General features: G+C 36.3%; 1 protein-coding gene across 4 annotated transcripts; it reads right to left on the bottom strand.

Moving 5' to 3' along the window:
• Positions 1-121: 121 nt before the first annotated feature.
• On the bottom strand, positions 122-20,905 carry LOC113115110 (alpha-2-macroglobulin-like). 4 transcript variants are annotated; one of them, XM_026282402.1, is made up of 35 exons: positions 20,757-20,905; positions 20,434-20,614; positions 20,005-20,155; positions 19,854-19,906; positions 19,601-19,621; positions 19,322-19,490; positions 17,590-17,674; positions 17,399-17,510; positions 17,191-17,311; positions 16,768-16,877; positions 16,405-16,563; positions 15,950-16,171; positions 15,646-15,858; positions 13,287-13,436; positions 13,011-13,199; positions 12,753-12,849; positions 12,508-12,648; positions 10,150-10,243; positions 9,823-10,048; positions 7,530-7,656; positions 7,330-7,451; positions 6,236-6,287; positions 6,053-6,136; positions 5,792-5,968; positions 5,628-5,703; positions 5,305-5,464; positions 4,897-4,971; positions 4,656-4,818; positions 4,378-4,571; positions 1,372-1,584; positions 1,164-1,285; positions 965-1,055; positions 809-871; positions 572-677; positions 122-492 (listed from the first exon to the last, which is right to left on the bottom strand). In XM_026282402.1, the coding sequence occupies exons 1-35, from the start codon at positions 20,840-20,842 to the stop codon at positions 452-454; spliced, it is 4,446 nt and encodes a 1,481-aa protein (XP_026138187.1). In that variant the 5' UTR covers positions 20,843-20,905; the 3' UTR covers positions 122-451. The 4 variants fall into 4 exon arrangements, with proteins under 4 accessions (XP_026138187.1, XP_026138188.1, XP_026138190.1 ...); XM_026282403.1 differs by having other exon boundaries at positions 5,305-5,461; XM_026282405.1 differs by having other exon boundaries at positions 20,434-20,493; positions 20,757-20,874.
• Between the last annotated feature and the right edge of the window lie 1,265 nt (positions 20,906-22,170).

Raw genomic sequence — 22,170 nt, 5'->3', positions numbered from 1 at the left:
ATTGATAGTTGATATCATCTAAAAGAACACTAAAGGGTACTGGGCAAATTTACTGAACATTTTTCAATCTTTGTTTGCTCTTTTCACAAATATAGAGTAATCTATTCATAATGACACTAACAGAGAATAGGTAAACAGCAATCAAAACAATTATATTTGCTATAAAGATAATGTGTTATTAAAAGTTAATGACTAACAAGCATAATATTTCTCTAAAATAATAATGCCTCTATGAGCTAAGGCTTACATACATCTCAATATTTGTGTGCTTTATAATAATAAAACACAAATGAAAAGCCCTAATCATGCATGAAATAATTGGGAACCTAAAAGACAATACGAAAACGAAAGCTTTCAGGTACATAACTATACATGCCAATTCAATTTAATAACCTAAAATTATACACTGAATTGGTGTAAAGACATGTTGTCTCTTCTGTGGCATCCTTCCTCAGGCACAGTGATTAAAGTATTCTGCTTCAGATCGCTCACCTGCAAACAAGATTTAAAAAGCTTCAAAGGTGCCAAGACTTAATTTTGTGTAAATAAGTGCTCAGTAATTTAGACTTACTGGTCTGGTAATAATCATAGACTTTTACAACAGCCGGCTTGAGGTTTTTAACTGAGAAGATTTGTTTAATGCGTAGTGTTTGGCGAAGGAACATGTTCTTTTGGATCTGTTCATAATGGATATATTCATTATAACTTATATTTAATTAATCAGTGCTATTAGGTTTTAAAACAGATTTGATAGTTGTTTTTAATCACACTGGTTGTCATTATAAACCATACATGTCATCATTCCCACCTCTTGAAGATACATGATCACGTGGTCGTCTTTGGATTCAACACGATGCACTGCTTTCTTTAACTGTGGAAAAACAGCATAAACTTAAAATATTAGTAAATATTTGGGGAAATGCATAGCTTTTACTGTCCTGGATGGTAACTTAAACTGCCTTACCACATCCAGGGAAGAGGGCTCTAGTTTGAAACCAGACAAGAGTTTCATATCTACAATGACCATGTTTGAACTGTCTTGTGTCCCAGTATAACTGAACAGATAACAAAAAGTTAAAAAATATAGAATACTACAATAAACAACTAAAGAATTAAATCCTAACGTGCTGAGAGCTAAGGTGTAAATTAGAATCCACTCTTACATAATATCTACTACGACATCCAGAATTTGTTCTTTCCCGCTCTGACACAGACCTTCAGTCCTAGCAAAGATTTGTAATGCTTTAGAATCCTTGGGAGTGGGGATATTGTAGAAAAGAGACATCTAGAAAAGAGTCACAGAATATTAGGACATCTCTTTAAGCTGTCGTCATAATGTGGTTTTCATTTGTTTTGCTGCAGTTCACAGACCTGCACAGACACACAAGCTGAGCCCTTCACTTCAATGCTGTATTTGGCTGGGACGTCCTGCAGCTGCTTCTCCTGGTACAGTAACTTATTGTCCTGATTGACATCAAAGTGGTGAGTGTCTGCTGCTGACTGTACAGTCACTGTGCTGGAGCCGTCAGAGCTGAACACTTTGGTAGCGTACAAAGACAGAGCCTGAAGAGCCACCACTGTGTCCTGAGAAATAAATGTCTTCAGTAATGTGTCTTTTACCCATTCTTCAGCAATCAAGTCAAGTCACCTTTATTTATATAGTGCTTTAACAATACAGATTGTGTCAAAGCAGCTTTGCAGTATTTAAAAGGTATTTAAAGTAGTGTGTTTATAATGACAAAAGGACAATAGTAAACATTCAACTTTTAGTTAGAGGCAGTTCATCATTAATTGCAGACTAGCATAAAATGATAAAGGTTTTAGTTGTCACACTATGGGGCCGATCATAGACCCGGCGCAATGTGACGCAAGGCGCTGTGCAAGTGTGTTTGCTAGTTTCAGTCCGGCGTCACATTTTCCTGTCTAGCGCCGTCGTTTTAATTAGCAAATGCATTTGCACCCATAAAAAATATTTTTTTACAAAAGTTCAGTACAGCACCTTTAAAGAGCGTATTTGTAGAAAATGTGCCTTTGGGAGGGTCCACAGTGCGCATTGATTTTGCTTTTTACACACAGGGATGCGCATCACACAAACATGCCAAATAACAAAAGGATTACAGTGTAAGAATATTATTGTGTAGGCTACATATATATAAAAATTTAATGATGGATAGTCATTGTGTGAATTAGAATTAGGCAATTCAGCCTGTTACTACTTATAATGATGAATGAAATTTAACAATCGTGTCAATAGACACGCATATATATTAACTGACTCATCGTGCGGAGCTATTTGAAAGACTGAAAGATTGACTGGCCACTTAACAGGTAATTTCAGCAAAACATCACTCTTTGAACCCCTCAGTTTAATCAGTGTGTTTAATAAATCAGTGTATTCCTTCTTGTCCCATAGATGATTGGTTTCTTTGCTTGAGAAGCATTCAGCTTTTCCGCCAACAAATTCCGCCATGTAAATACCGATAAGGAATGGGAGATGACACTCTGGTTGGTTTATTGAACGCTATGCCCATTACTTATTAAGAGAATAAGGACAACCCATTCCAAAAATGCGCCCTGCCGCACAGACTGTTTTTCCGCTTAATACTTTACATTTAGATCTTTAAAATAAGGCTCTGTATCTCCCAATATTGCAATTTAATCTTTCTCATGTTTCTGCATGTTGTTCTTATTTGTAAGTTGCTCATTAAACCTTTGTTTAGATTTCCATTGAATGTCATTTATGCTGGGCAACAGTGTGTAAATGATCACCTTAGCAACAGATCTATGGTTTACTTCACCCAGAAAAAATGATGCTTAAGTTGTATTTATAACACTGTTCCAGAACAGTTTAACCCAAATATTCAGATGCGTGTAGCACATTTTATGGAGAATGAGGACGGTTTCCTGAACCAGTAGCCTACAATGAGTCTGTGGAACAAAGTTGTTATTATAAAGTGAGGCTGTTCCAACTTTGGAAGGACAGTCCGGCGCTTCTGACTTACAGCTTGTACTGTAAGTAAATTTTTTCTATATTTGAAGAATTTATCACTGACTATTCAAACGTGAGTTTTGAGCAGTGTAGAGTAGGCGTGTTTGTTGTTTCTCTGATCACAAATGCAGACATGGATTTATGTTTACGCAGTGCGATAAGCAACGCAACGCATAAAAAAATGTGTCCCCTCTGGATACAACAAATACCTCGTTTGTCATGTGTTTTATTGGTTTTGTCACATCTTGCTGGAAGACAGCACCACAGTATGGTAAGGGGCGTAAAATTTCCGTCACAAGCTTGAGGCATTTAGCCAATCACAAGCACTGGATAGCTGGCGAATCAGTGTACTCCTCGCTTTTTCAGAACAATGAGCTTTGTAAATATCTACGCATCCCAGAAAGGTAGGTCATAGAGGAGCAACAATAATGTACATTATATGGAAAATAATGTGTTTTTGAACCTTAAACCACATAAACACATTACATTACACCAAATACATCAAATAATATTCATTTTAGCAAACGTCATATGACCACTTTAAACCACAAAATAATGCAGTTCTTGTTGTTCACACAGCACATCACTGATGCAGCATTAATTTAGTTTACTGATATAAAGCAGTAGCATGTGTAAATTAGCTAAACATGCATTTCTCAGTGTTGTCTATGCTCTTCTACGAGACATTGTGAAGATAATAAGATACTGATACCGATTCAGACTTCTCATGTTTGCTACAGACAGACACTGAATCTTGACTTGTCTCATATCATAAGGCACTTGGTGATGACCAACTCTAGTTAACATTGTAATGTAAATTTTATTGATTAATTAAAAATGAATTTTTTGCCATGATTCTTTTTTATCAAAAGTTCGAATTAGACTCTTTGACGATATGCCAATAAAAACTGTAAAGATAAAAAAATGATCCCACAGCATGTCAGCGCATGTGATTTACCGCTCACATGTGACATGCTCATATCGCTAGGCGCCATTCACACAGAATGCACTTCTGTGTTGACAAAGATGTGACGCGGGCAGTAGAATATGAAAAAAATGCAAGAAGATGGAGTTGAACTTTTCTTAACTTGCACTGCATTATTAGAATACTATAATATAATACTACTGTATCTCTGATATTTCATGTTTTCATATATTAGATTTCATCACGGTGACAGACTGAAAGCTGCTGTTCATTGTGGTTACTAATAGTCACTTCAGTCATATTTTATTTAAATTACCTTGACTTTTGAGAATCATATTGTAGTTACATTTTCAAGTTGATTTCCATATCGCCCAGCCCTATGTAACAGTACAAGGTCATCTGAAAGACAGCGAGAAACAAACTTGCTGTCAGTTATGTGTTTGATTTGAGTAGTTTGAGTCACCTGTGTGGAGGAGAATCCTCCATAGGCATTCTGCTGCTTCACAAGCCAGCTGACAATCCTGTTGGCAAAGCCCAGATCAGCTGTAGTGAGTGAATCAGCAGAGAGAACAGCTAGCAGCACATATGAGCTGATCTCCACTGCCAGAGAATCAGAGTCATCAGCAGAAGCAGACTGAGACCAGTGGAGATGAGACCCTTTAAAAAAAGATTTGGGATCCATGATAAATGAGATTTACACTTCAAAGTGTGAGCAAGCATAACTTATTACAGATCTCTTACCTTCTGAAATCCCAATGTCCATTAGCTTTTTTAAAAGATAGTCTCGAGTCACTTTGTCTCTAGCCAGACTGAAAGTGTAGGCGAGCAGAGCAGTGGTGTAAGTGTTTCGGTTATCACCAACAAAACGCTTTAAGTATGACAGACCTTTGCTCACAGAAGGATCCTACAACAGAAACAGTTGAAGATAAGAGCTTTATAAAATAGTGCAGTTTATGCTTGAAAACATGTAGACTGTACTGACCGTAACGGATGTGTTCAGCTCGAGAAGTGATGCAGTTATATAGGCAGTTATGGTCACATTGTCACTTACACCACCCTAAAAAACACAGATAGCAAATAAAGGCATCTTTTATCAAAATGTAAATTTTTAAATAAGCAATTTTGGCTTTTTATAACAAGACAACCAAACTTGAACTTGAATATATTTTATTTTATACTATGGGATAAGAATGCTCTTCATTAAAAACATATTCTTTGAAAACAAATTACATTTACAATTTGTATCTTAAATAAATATCTTGTTTTAAGAATGTTTAGATATTTTCAGTGATTAAATTGATTGATTTTTTTTTCCCACAGAAAACAAATGTTAATTGATTTATAATGAACATAAATAAACACTTCTTATATACTTTGCAATTTGTTTTACCTTCATTCTGTTATTGAAGAGTTTTCCCCTGGTCTCATATAAACCGGCTGGTCTTTGGTGGCGTATCAGCCATTGCTTTATATTCTGAATTTTTTGGGGGTCAATAAAGATGTACCGCTGTGCTTTCCCAAAAGTCCTCAGCACAAATGCGGTCAGCCTGTTAGTTAAATTAAATTTAATACATTTATTCAGACTCAAAACAAGACTACAAAGATTTTTGTAATTCTAGATTTTATTACAATATTTCCATTTGAAAAAATATTAATTGCTGGACATTTGGGTTTTGTGCAATGGTTAATCTATGAGGTTAAAACAGTTCTTACCATGTATTTCCTTCTCCCTTTTTAAATGTAGTATATGATCCATCCGAGTTCTCATAGTTGAGTTGTCTTTGGTACCCTGATCAATATTTTGGTTCAGATTATTTTCCTCAAATGTACTGAAAAACATTTTAAGCAGAATTAAATTATTGTGATTGTCATCTCACCGCTCTTAAGGAAGCCGGTGGCTTTCTCTCGGATGGCTGAGGTGAGCTGTTCCGTGTTTTCCAGATACTGCAGAATGTAAATATTGGGAGAAAGAACTGCAATGTTTTGTTCTCCACAGCCGTACGGCATCCGTAGTAATCCATCAAGATTCCTCAGTGCGCGACCCAATATGTCTCCTGCAAGAGGATGATTGTACATTTCTACATTAAAAATATTTACAAGACAGTATTGATTTTAAGTTATGGCTTTTTTTTCTTCACCAAGCACGGAAACAGTAGCTCTTCCTGATCCCGCTATCATATTTTTGGGAAATGTCAGCTCTACTTCCTCTGAGAGGTTTTGCCCTGTAAATGGAGGCACAGAAGCAATTCATAAAGTTGGAAGCAGATTTAAAATGATCTTTTTGAAACATTGTATATGGCATAAAAGTTCACAAATATTACCTTTGGGACAAAGCAGCCAGCTGTGGCTGTTAGTCTTTTCAATTCCTTCAGCCTGAGGAACATAGGTTAATGTTAGCACAGTTTAGCTTTTTTGGACTTTAACTGCAATATAAAGGATGAGTTTTAGATAACAGACACTGAACAAAATTAATAAACGCAACACTTTTGTTTTTGTCCCCATTTTTCATGAGCTGAACTCAAAGATCTTAGAATTTTTCTATGTACACAAAAGGCTTATTTCTCTCAAAATATTGTTCACAAATCTGTCTAAATCTGTGTTAGTGAGCATTTCTCCTTTGGATTCTTTTTCGAAAGAATCCATTCATCGCACAGGTGTGGCATATCAAGATGTTGATTAAACACCATGAATATTGCACAGGTATGCATAAGGCTGGCCACAATTAAAGGCCACTATAAAATGTGCAGCTTTACTGTATTGGGGGGTTAGGGAGGTACAAAAACCAGTCATTATCTGGTGTGACCACCATTTGCCTCACACAGTGCAACACATCTCCTTCATATAGAGTAGATCTTGTTGTTGATTGCAATGTTGTTCCACTCCTCTTCAATGGCTGTGTGAAGTTGCTGGATATTGGCAGGAACTGGAACACACTGTTGTATATGCCGATCCAGAGCATCCCAAACATGCTCAATGGGTGACAGGTCCGTTGAATATGCTGACTATGCAAGAACTGGGATGTTTTCAGCTTTCAGGAATTGTGTATAGATCCTTGCATTGGGGCCGTGCATTATCATGCTGCAACATGAGGTGATAATGATGGTAGATAAATGGCACAACAATGGGCCTCAGGACCTTGTCATGGTATCTCTGTGCATTCAAAGACCAGCATGCCCATGGGCGCAAAAATTAGTGCAAATGCATTTGCTAATTAAATGACGTGGCGCTGGATGGGAAAATGCGAACGGCGCCGGACTGAAACTAGCAAACACACTTGCACTGCACCTTGCATCGCATTGTGCCGGTGTATTATAGGGCCCTTTGAGTTCAGCAAAAACAAAAGTATTGCATTTATAATTTTGCTCAGTGTAACTTGCATTAATGCATTGTTTTTGCATAATATGTTTTTACCCACATTTACACGCAAGCTTTGTGTGACTGTGTCAATGCGTCCTCTCTCTGGCACGCTCACAATCTCATTGTCACACACAGTCTGGGACGACTTAGCCTCTGCACTGACTGTAATATTCAAGACTCCTACAACACAAGACATGTACGTGAAGATACAAACATACACAAACACCGAGAAACAATGATTCAGACTGGAAAACTCACCAAGAACAGAAGGAGTGAGGATCCATTTAAAGGTTTTTCTTCCATTAGCACACAGACAGGATGAATACTGTTCATCAGAGGAGGCTTTGAGAGTGTAGTCTGAGGAAGGAGCTGGAGTCACTTTAACCTGTCAATCAAACACACATGATTAGTGGCAGTGACAGCTGATGCAAAAAAATATTTTGGAAGGCACAAAAAACTGAATCACAATGGCAATGCAATTAAGGAATGAAATGGTTAAATAACCATTTAACAAGTGACATAATGGACCCTTTTCATATTTCCGGAATTCTCAGCAGTGGAAGTCATCATGGTTGGATTAATTTGAAGAGCAGCAAATAGAAATACCACAAATATAATTTTGTATTCACATTTGCTCAAATAGCAAAAGAAAAACTCCACAGACCACAATAGTGTTTTCACTATTTTCAAAAAAGAAAAAAACAATTAAAAGAGAGACTGATAACGCAGAAGAGAGAATGATGTTAAATTTACCGTCTCTCCATTAGATGCTACATTAGAAACACCCTAACATGAGCCTTAACTAGTTCATTTGTAATTTGATGCAAAGGTGATATAATACAAAGTATGGTGTTATATATATATATATATATATATATATATATATATATATATATATATATATATATATATATATATATATATATATATATATATATATATATATATATAAACTTCCATGAATTGAAATGCGTCGTCACAGTCATGTGAAAAGGGTCCATAATGAATCATTAATGCTTAAAAGTGGAAGTTGAAAATTCTAATGTTAAAGCAGAAAATAAGATACCAAATCAGTGTATCTTAATATGGGTGTATTATCAGTAAAGTAATCACTAAACATTTATAATCATTCCAAAAAAACAACAACAACAAAAAAAAGCATAGGATAGTAAATCTTCAAGATCTTAGTTTAAAGTCTGTGAAAATAGTTCAATAATTTGACTTAAAAAAGCCCAATATATTAATAAGCAAAAACTGTGATCTCCTAATTACTTATAGACCATAACTTTCTTTCTTTTTTTTAAATCTTAAATTTAATGGTATTGACAATATATTTGCCAAGTTGTCAGGCATAACTGAATGATCACTAAAATCAAAAGTGGGAGGGTCTGGGGCTCAGAGCGGACCGTCTGAAACAAGCCAATCAGAACTCAGACACTCAGACCTAGTAGACAACATTTGTGAAAAAATTTAAGTGAAAGTCATGACATTAGCCAAGTATGGTAACCCATACTCGGAATTGGTGCTCGAAATACAGTTCTGATTTTTGATTTTTAAAAGGTGCTAACATTACAACCTGTTGGCAAGTTTATTTATCTAGCACATTTCATACACAATGGTAATTCAATAGTATGAATGAATAATGCAATTTCATTATTTTTTTGCAATATATTTAACTTGTTTTAACATGGTGAAGTAGGCTTCTTCCTTGGCTAAATTAATTGGGGTGGCGCCCCCTATTGACCAGCTGATTCTTTTTTTTGCCATATTTGATATGATTGGATAAGACTGAGGGCCCTATAATACACCCGGCACAATGCGACACAAGGCGCAGTGCAAATGCAAGCATTCGCATTTTCCCATCCATCGCCACGTCATTTAATTAGCAAATGCATTTGTGCTCATCATGCCAAATATTAAAAATGAAAGGATTGCAATGCATAAGATTTTTTGTAGGCTAATTGAATATATATATATATATATATATATATATATATATATATATATATATATACATATATATATATGTATATATATATATATATATATATGTATATATATATATATATATGTATATATACATATATATGTATATATATATATATATATATATATATATATATATACATATATATGTATATATGTATATATATATATATATATATATATATATATATGCCTAAATATCATAATGGATAATCATCGCATGTATCACAATTAGGCTATTTGCTTGCACACGAGCAGCTCAGTTTCATCTTGGAGACGCGCTCTATCTTTGCGCTTGCCAAATTCTGCCGTGTAAAGCACAACTGGGTCTTAAAGGGAATAGAAGACCAGACTCTGATTGGTTTATTGCACGTTATGCCCCAAAACACCCATTACTCATTAAGAGAATAGGGACAACCCGTTTAGATCATGCGCCTGGGAGCGCCAACCATTTTTCCGTCGTTAAAATAGCAAAAGTGGATTTGGACACAGAGTGCACCTGCGCCGTGCGCTTTACACTTTGCATTTAGATCGTTAAAATAGGGCACTGAGTCTGAAGTCTCACCTTGATGCATTTGGACAGATAGTTGAAGACAGTGGCCTTCAGCTCAAAGATCTCCCCACGGATGATGGAGTAAGGCAGAGAGAGCTCCAGGAAGAAGGGCTGGAAAACTGTCAGCTGAGCAGGAGGAGCCAGACCCAGACCTTTGGAGGACAGACAGAAGGCCTCCGTCTCCCAAGAGGTGATGGTGTCAGGAACCGTGACAGGAACATGAGCTGATCCAGAGTCCCTGAAGATAAATTTATGAACATGACTTATACCAATCAAGTACCAAAAATATTTTAAGTTGGTGGGTAGCACCTTCAGACATTTAACCCATCATTCACTCACCCCATCTCAACAAGTTCCCAGATCCAAGTTTCTGGGAAGAATGTGCGAATGGTTTCTTCAGGAATTTCTTCAGGTGTGTTTTCAGTTTCTGTGCCTGGGATGTTTCAGATCCATGAAATTAACCATTTATAAAAAAAAAAATAATAATAAAATAAATAAATAAACAAATAAACAAGGAAATTCTGAATATTATGAACTGTAATTAATTATTATTATTCTCATTATTACTGTTGTTGTTGTATTTTACAGGAAAAAAAAATCCTATTATTTATTAGTCTTAATTTTTGCTTTCTAAATGTAGAAAACCACATTTCTATACTATTCTCACTAAAATTTTAGAAAATGGCTTAGAACATTAACGGCAAACCCAGCTAACTATAATTTTATATAACTTGTGTATTAAACTTATCTTTAAGCTAGTGTATCTCATAAGATGAATTTTCGAGCCATCGAGTATTTTATCACTGCAAAATTAAAACTAAAAGCACATTCTGTGAGTAGTTTTCGGTGAGGGGTATTTTATTATTATTATTTTTTCATTATAGCTTATAGGCTAATAATATATAGGCTAGGTCATTCACTTTGCATTCATAGTTTTGCTTTGATGACATATTAATTAGAATCAATTAAAATCTGGGTAAGTAAATATTCAAATGCTATGTAAATCATAGACAAAGAATTTCAGATGAATGTATTTTACTGGGGTTCTGCTTTGTCTATATTTCGTTAATTATTTAAATAATTATAAAAAAATACTATTTTAAATAGTTGATTAAGCTTTTTATTATATATATATATATATATATATATATATATATATATATATATAGTGACACTGTCAAACAGGACATATTTTAATCCAATCAATATGTATTATATGATGTTTATATAAAGGCTATTTAACATAGTTGCTCCGCCCCAGACCTGTGTGTATCATGTGCCATTTCATACAGTCGATTGATGACTAAAATGATACAGGGCAACAACTTACTGCGTCATGGAGCCTAGAGAATATCCCAAAAATTCAAGATATGGGGCAAAATGCCAGTTTGAGATTGTGTCTCATATTTACATTACATAGTTAAGAAATATCACATGAGCTGTAGGCTAAGCGCAATATCACACTAGTGCAAATGTGACACTCATCACAACAGTTCATTATGAAGTTGTGTTATTTCAGACTCAATGTTGTCTGCTTTGCTTTATTTTGCCAAACAGAAGATAAAGACAAAGTAGAACTGTTTATCTCCGAGCAACCCACAGCCGCATTTCATTTCTTAATCTATGTTTTGAACGAATTTGGTGAACCATTTCGTGCGTTGAACCATTGGCATATGATTTGGCTTTGAAGTGGCGCTGCACAGACCAATCAGTGTTTGACATCAAAGTACCGCGAGAGCGATTCAAAAGCACAAGGAGTTGTCTGCTCTCTAAGCTCTTGCGGTACTTTGATGTCACACACTGATTGGTCTGATGGTCATGACGCTTCAAACTGAACAAGCCTAATGATTAAACAAACCATACTGTACATAAAGAACACTTTACTTCACTCCTGAATCAATCAGCCATTTGAACGAATCAAGTGAATTAATAAATGACTCGATGACTTTACCAACACCTACTGGCTATTTTAGTTTATAATTTAGAGTATCATTTCATTAAATAATTTCATATTTTCATAGTAGTAATAATAAAATTAAGAAAATATATAATTAAAGTTATAGTTCACGCAACCAAAAATGACAATTCTGCCATCATTTACTCATGTGGTCCAAAAGAGTAGGCTATAGAGGAATACATTTCTAAAATTTCTAAAAATTTCTTGCTGAACCTACTTTTTGTATTGCCTGATTCTTTACACAAAAATTACTTTAAATTATCTTTTGTAAATAATTTCTCCAAATTTGATGTGCGATTAATTTGATTAATTAATCACCACATCATGTAATTCATTCGATTTTTAAACATTTTAATCGCTTACCAGCCCTAGTTTTAATTTCACATTTATGGAATTAAAATGATGTCCTTACAAGTAATTTTTAGTAGTGTCTGGTGCTTGACAAGTGTTCATTTTGAACTTGAGATGCTAAGGGTGTCCCTTACACAACTGCTAGGCTATATGTTGCCACAGTGCAGTCAGAAGCAATCCGTGTATCAAATATGCATAGATTTGAAAATGCACCGTTTTAGAGTTTTAGTAATTGTTTTTTGCCATTTTGAGATGAGGGTCATGCTTCTCAGAGAGAGAGAGAGAGAGAGAGAGAGAGAGAGAGAGAGAGAGAGAGAGAGAGAGAGAGAGAGAGAGAGAGAGAGAGAAGAAGTAAATATATATAAACAGGGAGAAATCATATTCCTGACCTCCAGCTGAACCTCCTCGACCTATTGGACCCATTGGACCCATTGGACCCGGCTGACCTGGCGGACCCATGGGACCCATGGGACCCGGCAGACCTGGCAAACCTTCAACTTGAGGGCAACCAAAATCCATAAAACCATATCCTGGAATTCAACAGAACATTTATTATTACACTTTATTTTTAGAAAATGTCCATGGTGTATACACATAAAAAGAGAAGAGGAAGAAAAATAAACAGATTTCTTACTGTTGCACATTTCCATTCTGTGATAAACTACATCTTTGATTTTAATACAAGACGGCATTCTAATGATCAAATTTGTTGCCACCTTCAGCCCCATGTTCTTATCCAGATGACAATGTAAAAAGATTAGAGACAGAATATGTTACTAAAAAAGTATTTTAGCTGCATCTGACTGCACACTTTCTTTGACCCAAATATTAATCACAATAAACCTTTCAAATAACACACGTTCCTCAAACCAAAAAGGTTTTAAACACTTACCCTGAATGTATTATAGACAGCATCTGCTGTCCTCTCTGAAAGGTCATAGTATGGGGATAACCGTCTATATGAACTATAGGGAGGTGAAGGAGGGAGATACCGGGGCTTTCTTATGGATCTAATATTTAAACAATCCTCTTCGTCTTCAATGTTATTTGGAAAAAGCCTGATTGGCAACAGCTTAAAAATCTACAGAAGGATGGCAGAAATACAGTGAATTTGTTATTTCATTGTGAAAAGTGACAGGTCTGAAGATAGGTCTGAAACTTAAATTACTTTTTCAGCATCTAGATGTTTTCCGGACTCTAGAATCCGGACGCTCTGATCTACAGCACTAAGTCCACACAGTGAACCAGGCTGAGCTGAGATCTGGAGAATGTTTTCTTCACCAGGGACAGCTGTACTCGGAGAAAACCGCAGTGACACCTGTGACACACAGTGGTCCAGTCTTTAATTTTAAAACAAAATCAAAGTTTTTCAATTAATTATTACTACATACTACAACACATTAATAATTACTACTACGGTGACATCTTGTTATTAAGCTGATTATTATGTATATTATAATGGATTTTTTTAACAATAAAAATAATAATACAGGTGCTTCTCAATAAATTAGAATGTCAAGGAAAAGTTCATTTATTTCAGTAATTCAACTCAAATTGTGAAACTCATGTATTAAATAAATTCAATACACACAGACTAAAGTAGTTTAAGTCTTTGGTACTTTTAATTGAGATGATTTTGGCTCAAATTTAACAAAAACCCACCAATTCATTATCTCAACAAATTAGAATACTTCATAAAACCTTAATAATAAAACAAAATAAAAAATTTATAATAAAACAAAAACATTTAGTGAAATGTTGGTCTTCTGGAAAGTATGTTCATTTACTGTACATGTAATCAATACTAAATGCCTCATGCCTCAATTCAGTGTGACATGGAGGTGATCAGTTTGTGGCACTGCTGAGGTGGTCTGGAAGCCCAGGTTTCTTTGACAGTGGCCTTCAGCTCATCTGCATTGGTTGGTCTCTTGTTTCTCATCTTCCTCTTGACAACAGCCCATAGATTCTCCCTGGGGTTCAGGTCTGGTGAGTTTGCTGGCCAGTCAAGCATACCAACACCATGGTCATTTAACCAACTTTTGGTGCTTTTGCTAGTATGGGTAGGTGCCAGAAAATGAAATCAGCATCTTCAAACAGCTGGTCAGCAGAAGGAAGCATGAAGTGCTCCAAGATTTCTTGGTTAACAAGTGCAGTGACTTTGGTTTTCATAAAACACAATGGAACAACACCAGCAGATGACACTGCACCCCAAATCATCACAGACTGTGGAAACTTAACACTGGACTTCAAGCAACCTGGGCTATGAGCTTCTGCCTAACCTGATTTTACCAAGTGAGACATGTTCCTGGGACAACATCGTTGTTGACCCTGGAACAACATTGTGATTAACCAATCAGATTTGAAGAACCAGTTTATAGATTTTGTGAAGTTTATGCTTAAAATCAGTGTTTGGTGCTTGTACATCAGTGTCATTCATCTATCATTTCCTCTGATTTTAGGGATTACTCATGGTTAAGGTTAGGTTTAGGTGTAGGGATATGGTTAAGAATATATTTTTGGAGTAAAATGTTGTTCCAGGGTCAACAAAATATGTTGACCTAGGAACACATCGGACTTGGCAAAATCAGGACGTGCATGAGCTTCTCCACCCTTTCTTCAGACTCTAGGACCTTGGCTTCCAAATGAAATACAAAACTTGCTATCATCTGAAAAAAGCACTTTGGACCAATGGAAACAGTCCATTTCTTCTCCCTAGCCCAGGACATCTGACTTTGTCTGTGGTACAGGAGTGGCCAAACTAGAGGAATACGACAAATGTAGCCAGATTCCTTGACACGTCTGAGTGTGGTGGCTCTTGATGACTTGACCCCAGCCTCAGTCCATTCCTTGTGAAGTTCTCTAAAATTCTTGAATCCATTTTGCTTGACAATCCTCATAAGGTTGACGTTCTCTCGGTTGGTCGTGCATCTTTTTCTTCCTCACTTTTTCGTTGCACTCAGTGTTCTGTTAACATGCTTGGATACGGCACTCTGTGAACAGCCAGCTTCTTTGGCAATGAATTTTGGTGACTTACACTCCTTGTGAAGTGTGTCAATGACAGTCAGAGACCATTTTGAGGGCTCAGGAAGCCTTTGCAGATGTTTTGAATTGATTAGCTGATTCATGTCATCATATTCTAATTTGCTGAGATCGTGAATTGGTGTGTTTGTTAAATGTGCGCCAAAATCATCACAATTAAAAGAACCAAAGACTTAGACTACTCCAGTCTGTGTGCATTTAATTTATTTAAAACATGAGTTTCACAATTTGAGTAGAATTACTGAAATAAATTAACTTTTCCTCAGCATTCTAATTTATTGAAAAGCCTTTATATAGATAAATTCTAGAAGTACTGTATTTCAACATTTTATCCCACACATACAGTATATTAATTTAGTGTGTAGCCATGTAAAAGGTGGGATAATGTACAGTCAGCTGGTTATTACACAAAATATACTCAATGACTGTACATTATCTTTACATACATGCAGTCACCACTGTAATTGTAATGGACTCAGCCAGCATACCTTGTTTTCAAAGCATTTCTCAGTTTGAAATGTTCTGGAAGCAGCTAGTACAGTTTCACTGGGCAGCACACAGTACGCAAGAAACTCCATCTTAGGAGCCATCCGGACATGAACAGGGACTTTAAACATCACTTCTCCCTCCACCACTCCATCAGAGCTTTTCACCTTAACATTTTCATAGCCTTGTTGTACTATCTCTTCTCTGGATGAAACCTGAAAGGAAAAAAAAGAAAAAATCCAGTGAATAAAATGGGTAAACAAAAAAAAAAAAACGTGCAGTGTTGAGTTTAGTTTCTGCACCCACCAGGTAGACTATGGTAACAGAACCACTTTCAACAGTCTCTCCAGCAATAGTGTACTGCACGGTTATTGAGATCTCCTCCTCACATTTCAGCGGTTCCTCTAGAGCCTTTATAACCAGCTGACTCACTTTTTCTGGGCCTTCTTTGGGTTTTATTTGCAGAGTTTTGCGTGCAGAATCAAAATGGTATGAAGAACTAAACTGACTGTTTGATGAAGCATGTGCCTGTCAGGAGTAGATCAATTAAACACATGGTCAGAAAAACAAGCTGCAACTGACTAAACTAAATGCAGAAATAACTGAACGCTTAAGATTTGCACTGGTGAATAATACATATTACAACTGCAAACATAGGTGAAACATTTATTTCAGCAGTACTATGCTTGAATTCATCTATTATAGATTGGTCTAAATACAAATCATCACATACTGTCCACACATAAAACTGATAAGCTTACCGATACATGCATATATGTAGTTATTGTAAGGGATGTATTAATTGTGAAATGGGCCAACCCATTGATGTCTGTGGTAATTTCTTGAGGAATAGACAGGCCATGATGAACAACAACCTTAAAGTAAGGAATTGGGGTTCCTTTGGAGAGCTCAACTTTAAACTTTTGGAAAAACAGAACCTCATCAAGGATATACGGCAGTCAAATATACATTTTATTAACATAGCAACCACCTATTTTTATTCAATTAATATTTTATTTGAATCTTGTATTTGATTTATTATAATAAAATGTAGTTAACACTGTAATGCAATTACTAATATTTGCAAGTAATTCATGTAATTAAAATTCAAAGGAACAGTACACCTTTGCTTGTATGACTGATCCTTTTTCAAAGAACTCTGGCAGGTTAATGAATTTGATGCTACCAATAGTATAGGTCAAAATCATATTTTCATTCTTTTCCATAGAGATGTCTGGAAAAACCAAAAATGGTGAAATCATAGGAACAATTGGAGGGCATTATTTTAATCACACACACACACACACACACACACACACACACACACACACACACACACACACACACACACACACACACACACACACACATATTTTATATATATATATATATATATATATATATATATATATATATATATATATATATATATATATATATATATATATATATATGTATAAGCAAGTATTAGTTTAATATCTATGATACTGTTTTTGTTTTTTGATTTATCAGTGATCAGTTGCATCAGTCTGTTACAGCATACACACCTGTTCCCTCCTCAGTTACTGATGCAGTAAAATCAAGAGACTGTTCCCTGTTATACATCTCCGATCTTTTGATAAAGCCTGACATGGGAAACATCTCGGAGACACAGCCAGTCTCATTCAGCTAGGAAAAAAATAATTCAGAAATAATTACTAGCAGTTAATAATAATAATAATAATAATAATAATAAACACATTTAGTCATACTTACTAATGCTGACCTATTAACACAGAGTGGAGTTTGATACTGAGGGGCATAAAATGGAACGGTTTTGCAGAGTCCCATCTTCACACTACCTTGTACAGGATGTCCATGGGTGTATCTGTTGAGGACATACTGTATATTAACTGATATTCCTGCTTAACAAAAGGTGTTCATATTTTATGCTCATATCACCTCACCTCCCACATACCCCCAGCTTTACTTCCTCTTCATTCGCTCTCACTGTCTTCGGCTTGTATAATTTCACTTCAAATTTCGGAAGAACTAAATCATAGAATAAGTTGTGATGTTAGCAATTTTAGCAAAGAACAAAAGCCAATAAAACTGATTCAGAGTAATAAACCAAAAAATAAAGTCTCTATTCCCCTGAAGTGCTTGTGTGTAGAGTTTCTCTGTTTTGCCACACTGTGAACTTTAAACTGTGGGAACAATAAAATGGTACTATAGCATTGTAAACACGGGTTGACACCAAACTGTTTCAGGACCCTTGATCTATGGGAGCATTGTGAAAACCCCATTTATGGAAAATCTTTGTTACTTGTGTAACCCTCATTCCATGAAGGAGGGAACGGAGCCGTCATTTCGTGACCAATGAGTTCGGAATCTCGCCAGAGAGACCAATCTGCTTCAGACTTCATGTTATATTTGCATCTGAATGCTGTGCTGCAGCATGGGTATAAATATGCAGCAGGTGAAATGCATAATATGGTTTTCACTGAGGAGCCAAGCCCACAACCTGGTGACTTAGTAGTGGTCCAGCAGCTGTGGTGACAGGACGTGAATTCTTTGTTCCCTCCTTCAAGAAATGAAGGTTAGTCAAGTTTGTCACTTTATATCTCACGTCATGACTGATGAATTGGGAATTCCTATCAAAGTGCCACTGATGCTGCCCCTTCCAGTGCTCTGTCTAAGCCTTCTGATATAAATGGGAAAGGTATTATGCAGAGAAGGTCAATCACTGCTCTTCCTGCACAATCCACTCCTTGAGACTTTACAAGGAAAGTGGTGATTTTACTCTTGGTGCTTCTACCTGTTCGAGGTGAGAACATGGGATGATACCAGCTCAACACGAAGGCTATAGAATCTAGCAAACATGTTAAGGGTCATCCAGCTTGCAGTCCTACAAACTTCTGTCAGTGAGGCACAATGTGCCAGTGCCCAGGAGGATGAAATACTCTGGGTAGAGTGAGCTTGCAACATGAGTATTAAGGGCACGCCTTGGGCTTGGTAAGCCAAGGTGACAGCATCCATTATCCAGTTGGCCATCCTCTGCTTGGAGACAGCCTTCCTTTTCTGGTGGCTTCTGTAACAGACAAAGAGCTGCTCTGAAGTCCTAAAGCTTTGTGTTACGTCCATGTACAGTCGCAGAGTGCAGACAGGCAGAGCAAAGCTAGGACCTGGTCTGCCTTTTTCAGGGGAAAATTTCAGTAGCACTGCTGACCTGTCCTTGAACGAATTCAAGCAGCTCAACACTGACTAAGCACATTCCTCTGTGAGGTGTGCTGTCTGTTCGACCGAATGCAGCTCCATCCCGAGAAAAGTGATCCTTTGCACACGGATTGCTACAAAACACGGTTTAGGTTTACACATGAGCCTGCCCTCTTGGCAGCCTGGGAAAGCCTAGCCATCATCTCTGGGTCTTATTTAGACAGTGCTACCATACCCGGAGAGAGTGGAATTGCCTTCTGAAAATGTATTACATTGCACCTGCTGCCTATTCATACCCACACTGCAGGATGTAGCAGATGCAAATATTGCATGTCAACGTGCATTGGCTCATTTAGTTTACACTCAAAGTAGATTGGTCTCACTGGCGAGATTCCCAATTCATCGGTCATGACGTCGAAAGTGACCAAATGAAGGGGAACCTTTATTTTATAGATTATACTGTAAAAGTAAGCTATTACTCACCATACTCCTTAACAAGAATTTTTTTTGTAATTGTTTGTTTGCTAGTCTCTACAAAAAGCTCATATGAACCAACAGGTGCCTCTTGATTCAACATATGGGATAGTTGCAGAATCTTGCCATGGGTTGATGTGGCATTAATCCACTGATTAATCCGGTTCATTCGATTATCCTGCTTACAGTATATGAGAAGGCACTGAAGACAACCAACATGGCAATAACGGGAACATTTATGCAGGGAAATGTGTTGTTTAAAAGGGGAAAACAAATAAAGAAGTTTACCTGCACTGTTATGAGTTTGTACTGTGGATGAAAACGCATAACATTAGTCATGGTTTGCATAACACTCATTGATCAGATATTAAATTTTAACCTGCGGCTGTTTACTCTGAGGTCCAAGTCTGAAAGTGCATTTCAGGTCCTGTATATTTTTGTACACATTGAAATGCAAACATGACTAATGAGGTCAGCTAAAGATTGGACCAATATTATGCCATATTTACCCAAAATCCAAAACATAAAAATTGCAACCTACTGTTTCATCAACTGGTTTAAAATTTAGGTCCACTGTGAAAATCCTGAACTGAACTGTAAAATTGCGGAAGACATAAAACATTAAGGCCAGCAAAGCATGAAAGCAGACTGTATTCAGAGTGCAATGAAGCTGGATATAAAGAAAAAAATACCAGTTTGTCCAGGATTGTAGATTTGTTTATCTGTTTGAATTATTGTAAGTGGATTATATGACATGAATTTGACTTTTCTCTTTTCAATCGTTTGAGTGTTTTTCCCTTGAGCTTCCACTTGGATCTCCTGCACTGAATCAGACTTAGGAGCCTGTTGATCACATGCAGTTGTATTACAAATCAGTATCATAGTGATTATTTTTAGTTTATATTAATCTATTTGATATTAAAATATTTAACTTGAAAAGATTCTTTGATTATTGTTTTGCCAGTCTCGATAAACCATATTTTTCATAACAATATTACATGGAATGCTCAAATACTCAAATTCTTCTGTATCTACAATATTTACAAAAGTAGATTTGTAAATGGATATGTTGTTTTAAACTAGCAGATCATTCAATGAATAATATAAATGTAATAGCAGGCCTGAAAGTCAAGGCAGTGGTGGAATTCCTTCTCAGTCCTCTCCTGTAGAAGTGTTCTCTTCTGGTTAAAGTAAACCAGAGAAATAGTAAGCTGCAAATTTTCTTCTGGTTTCAGAAGGCTTACACATAGTTTAGCTTCAGAGCCTGATCTTATAACACCTGGAAATGTCACCATGAACATTCTGCAAAGAAAAACTGCATGTGCTTAATAACCCCCTTTTAATGTGTGAAAATAATTATAGTTACTCTGAGATAAGAGCATGCATACAAATACACACACATGAAAGGATAGGTTATATTAACAAAAAAGGTTATAACACTTACGGCCTAGAGGTTCCTTGATAGACAGAAATCAGTAGAACACATGTTATTAATATTACTCTTTTGAGTAACACAAGAAAAAAAGCCATCGTGAAGGGATGTGAAGAACAAGAGTGTACAAATGTCTTTTAGCTTTTACAAACACAGTATTTGTTTATTTGACTGGTCACTTGACCTCAATGATGATTAACTGAAGGTTACTCACGTAACCCTTGTTCTCTGATAACATGACTGAGCTCATTATGTGAATCGCCTCAGACGTGACCAATCCTGGAAGCACCATTTACACAACATCTGTCTTGCACCCTTTCAAGCACCCTTTCGAATGCTTAAATGAGAAATGGTACACCCTACAGTCTTATAGACTTAACTGACACCCGGCGGCCATTGTAAGTCCGGCAGACTGCAAGTGCACATAAAGAGTCACCGTTTATAATGGGATCTATAGTTTAGTTTAGTTAAATGTACATTACTTGCATTGCCTTGGTCGTTGACGAGTGTCCGGATGCAGTCTCAGATGAAACTCTTGATGGCTTTTGGTTTTGTGACTTGTGATCATGTTCTTTTGTGTTTGAAGAGTGATGAATTCCAAAGACGTTCTGACTTGATAGTGATTATTTCTTCCCAGTGGAAAGTGAAAAAAAAGCTAAGAGAGACACTAGCTGAGATCCTAGGTGAATGGAAAATCTTTGGTGAATGGAAAGTTAAGGCCGAGGGCCTGGCATGTGCTTAGGGTGTCCTTAGAAGCTTTCTAGATCACATCCTTATCTGGAAGACAGAAAACTTAGCAGAAGAATAAAAAAAACTGTGTGTGACCATTTTAAGGTCTGAGAAGATTCAAGCCTCTCAGGATGGGCTTGTCCAATGAGAAAGGCTGAAATTCCAACCAGAAGGTTGGAGATACTAGTTTTACGGCCCTTTGGCTGAAAGTTTATATGGAACTCTATTGAGTGTTAATGCAAAATTACTAAAGCGTCTTAGAACATTAATATATTGTCTATGTACCAACATATAATATAAAATTTTGTTTAGATCATCAAAAGACAAATTCATAGATATTAAGCATGGTAAGATTACATATAAGATTACATGAAAAAGTGGTTCTATCATAAGCATGCATAAAACGGTTTACAATACAATAAGAGTAACAACATACACAATGACCTGAAGTATATAGCCGCGTTTTCACTGCTGGAATTAGGGACTATGGGCTAGTACTTGGTGTGTTGCCACCGCAGGAACCAGGATCTAAATAAAGTTCCTGGTAAAAAAAAAAAAAAAAGCCCCTCAGAAAGTACCTGCTTGAGAGGTAGTACTTTTTCAAAGGTCCAGAGCTTTCGGGAGCGGGACTTGGGTGCTAAACATGCTGATTGGTTGAGTTCACCATTTATTCGGATCATTTTCAAAATATGTGTTA

Source organism: Carassius auratus, chromosome 15 (genome assembly GCF_003368295.1).
Source record: "Carassius auratus strain Wakin chromosome 15, ASM336829v1, whole genome shotgun sequence".
In the NCBI taxonomy this organism is placed as follows: domain Eukaryota; kingdom Metazoa; phylum Chordata; class Actinopteri; order Cypriniformes; family Cyprinidae; genus Carassius; species Carassius auratus.
This window is presented reverse-complemented; position numbering and strand designations above follow the sequence as displayed.

Bases quoted from the DNA above. Each gene is read 5' to 3' on its own strand.
- LOC113115110 (XM_026282402.1), bottom strand. From the start codon at position 20,842: ATGGCTTTTTTTCTTGTGTTACTCAAAAGAGTAATATTAATAACATGT. The intron at 16,564-16,767 runs GTGTACTGTTCC...TTTTTCCAAAAG, and splicing joins GATCAGTCATACAAGCAAAG to TTTAAAGTTGAGCTCTCCAA. The intron at 12,850-13,010 runs GTAAGTGTTTAA...CATCTGGATAAG, and splicing joins CTGTCTATAATACATTCAGG to AACATGGGGCTGAAGGTGGC.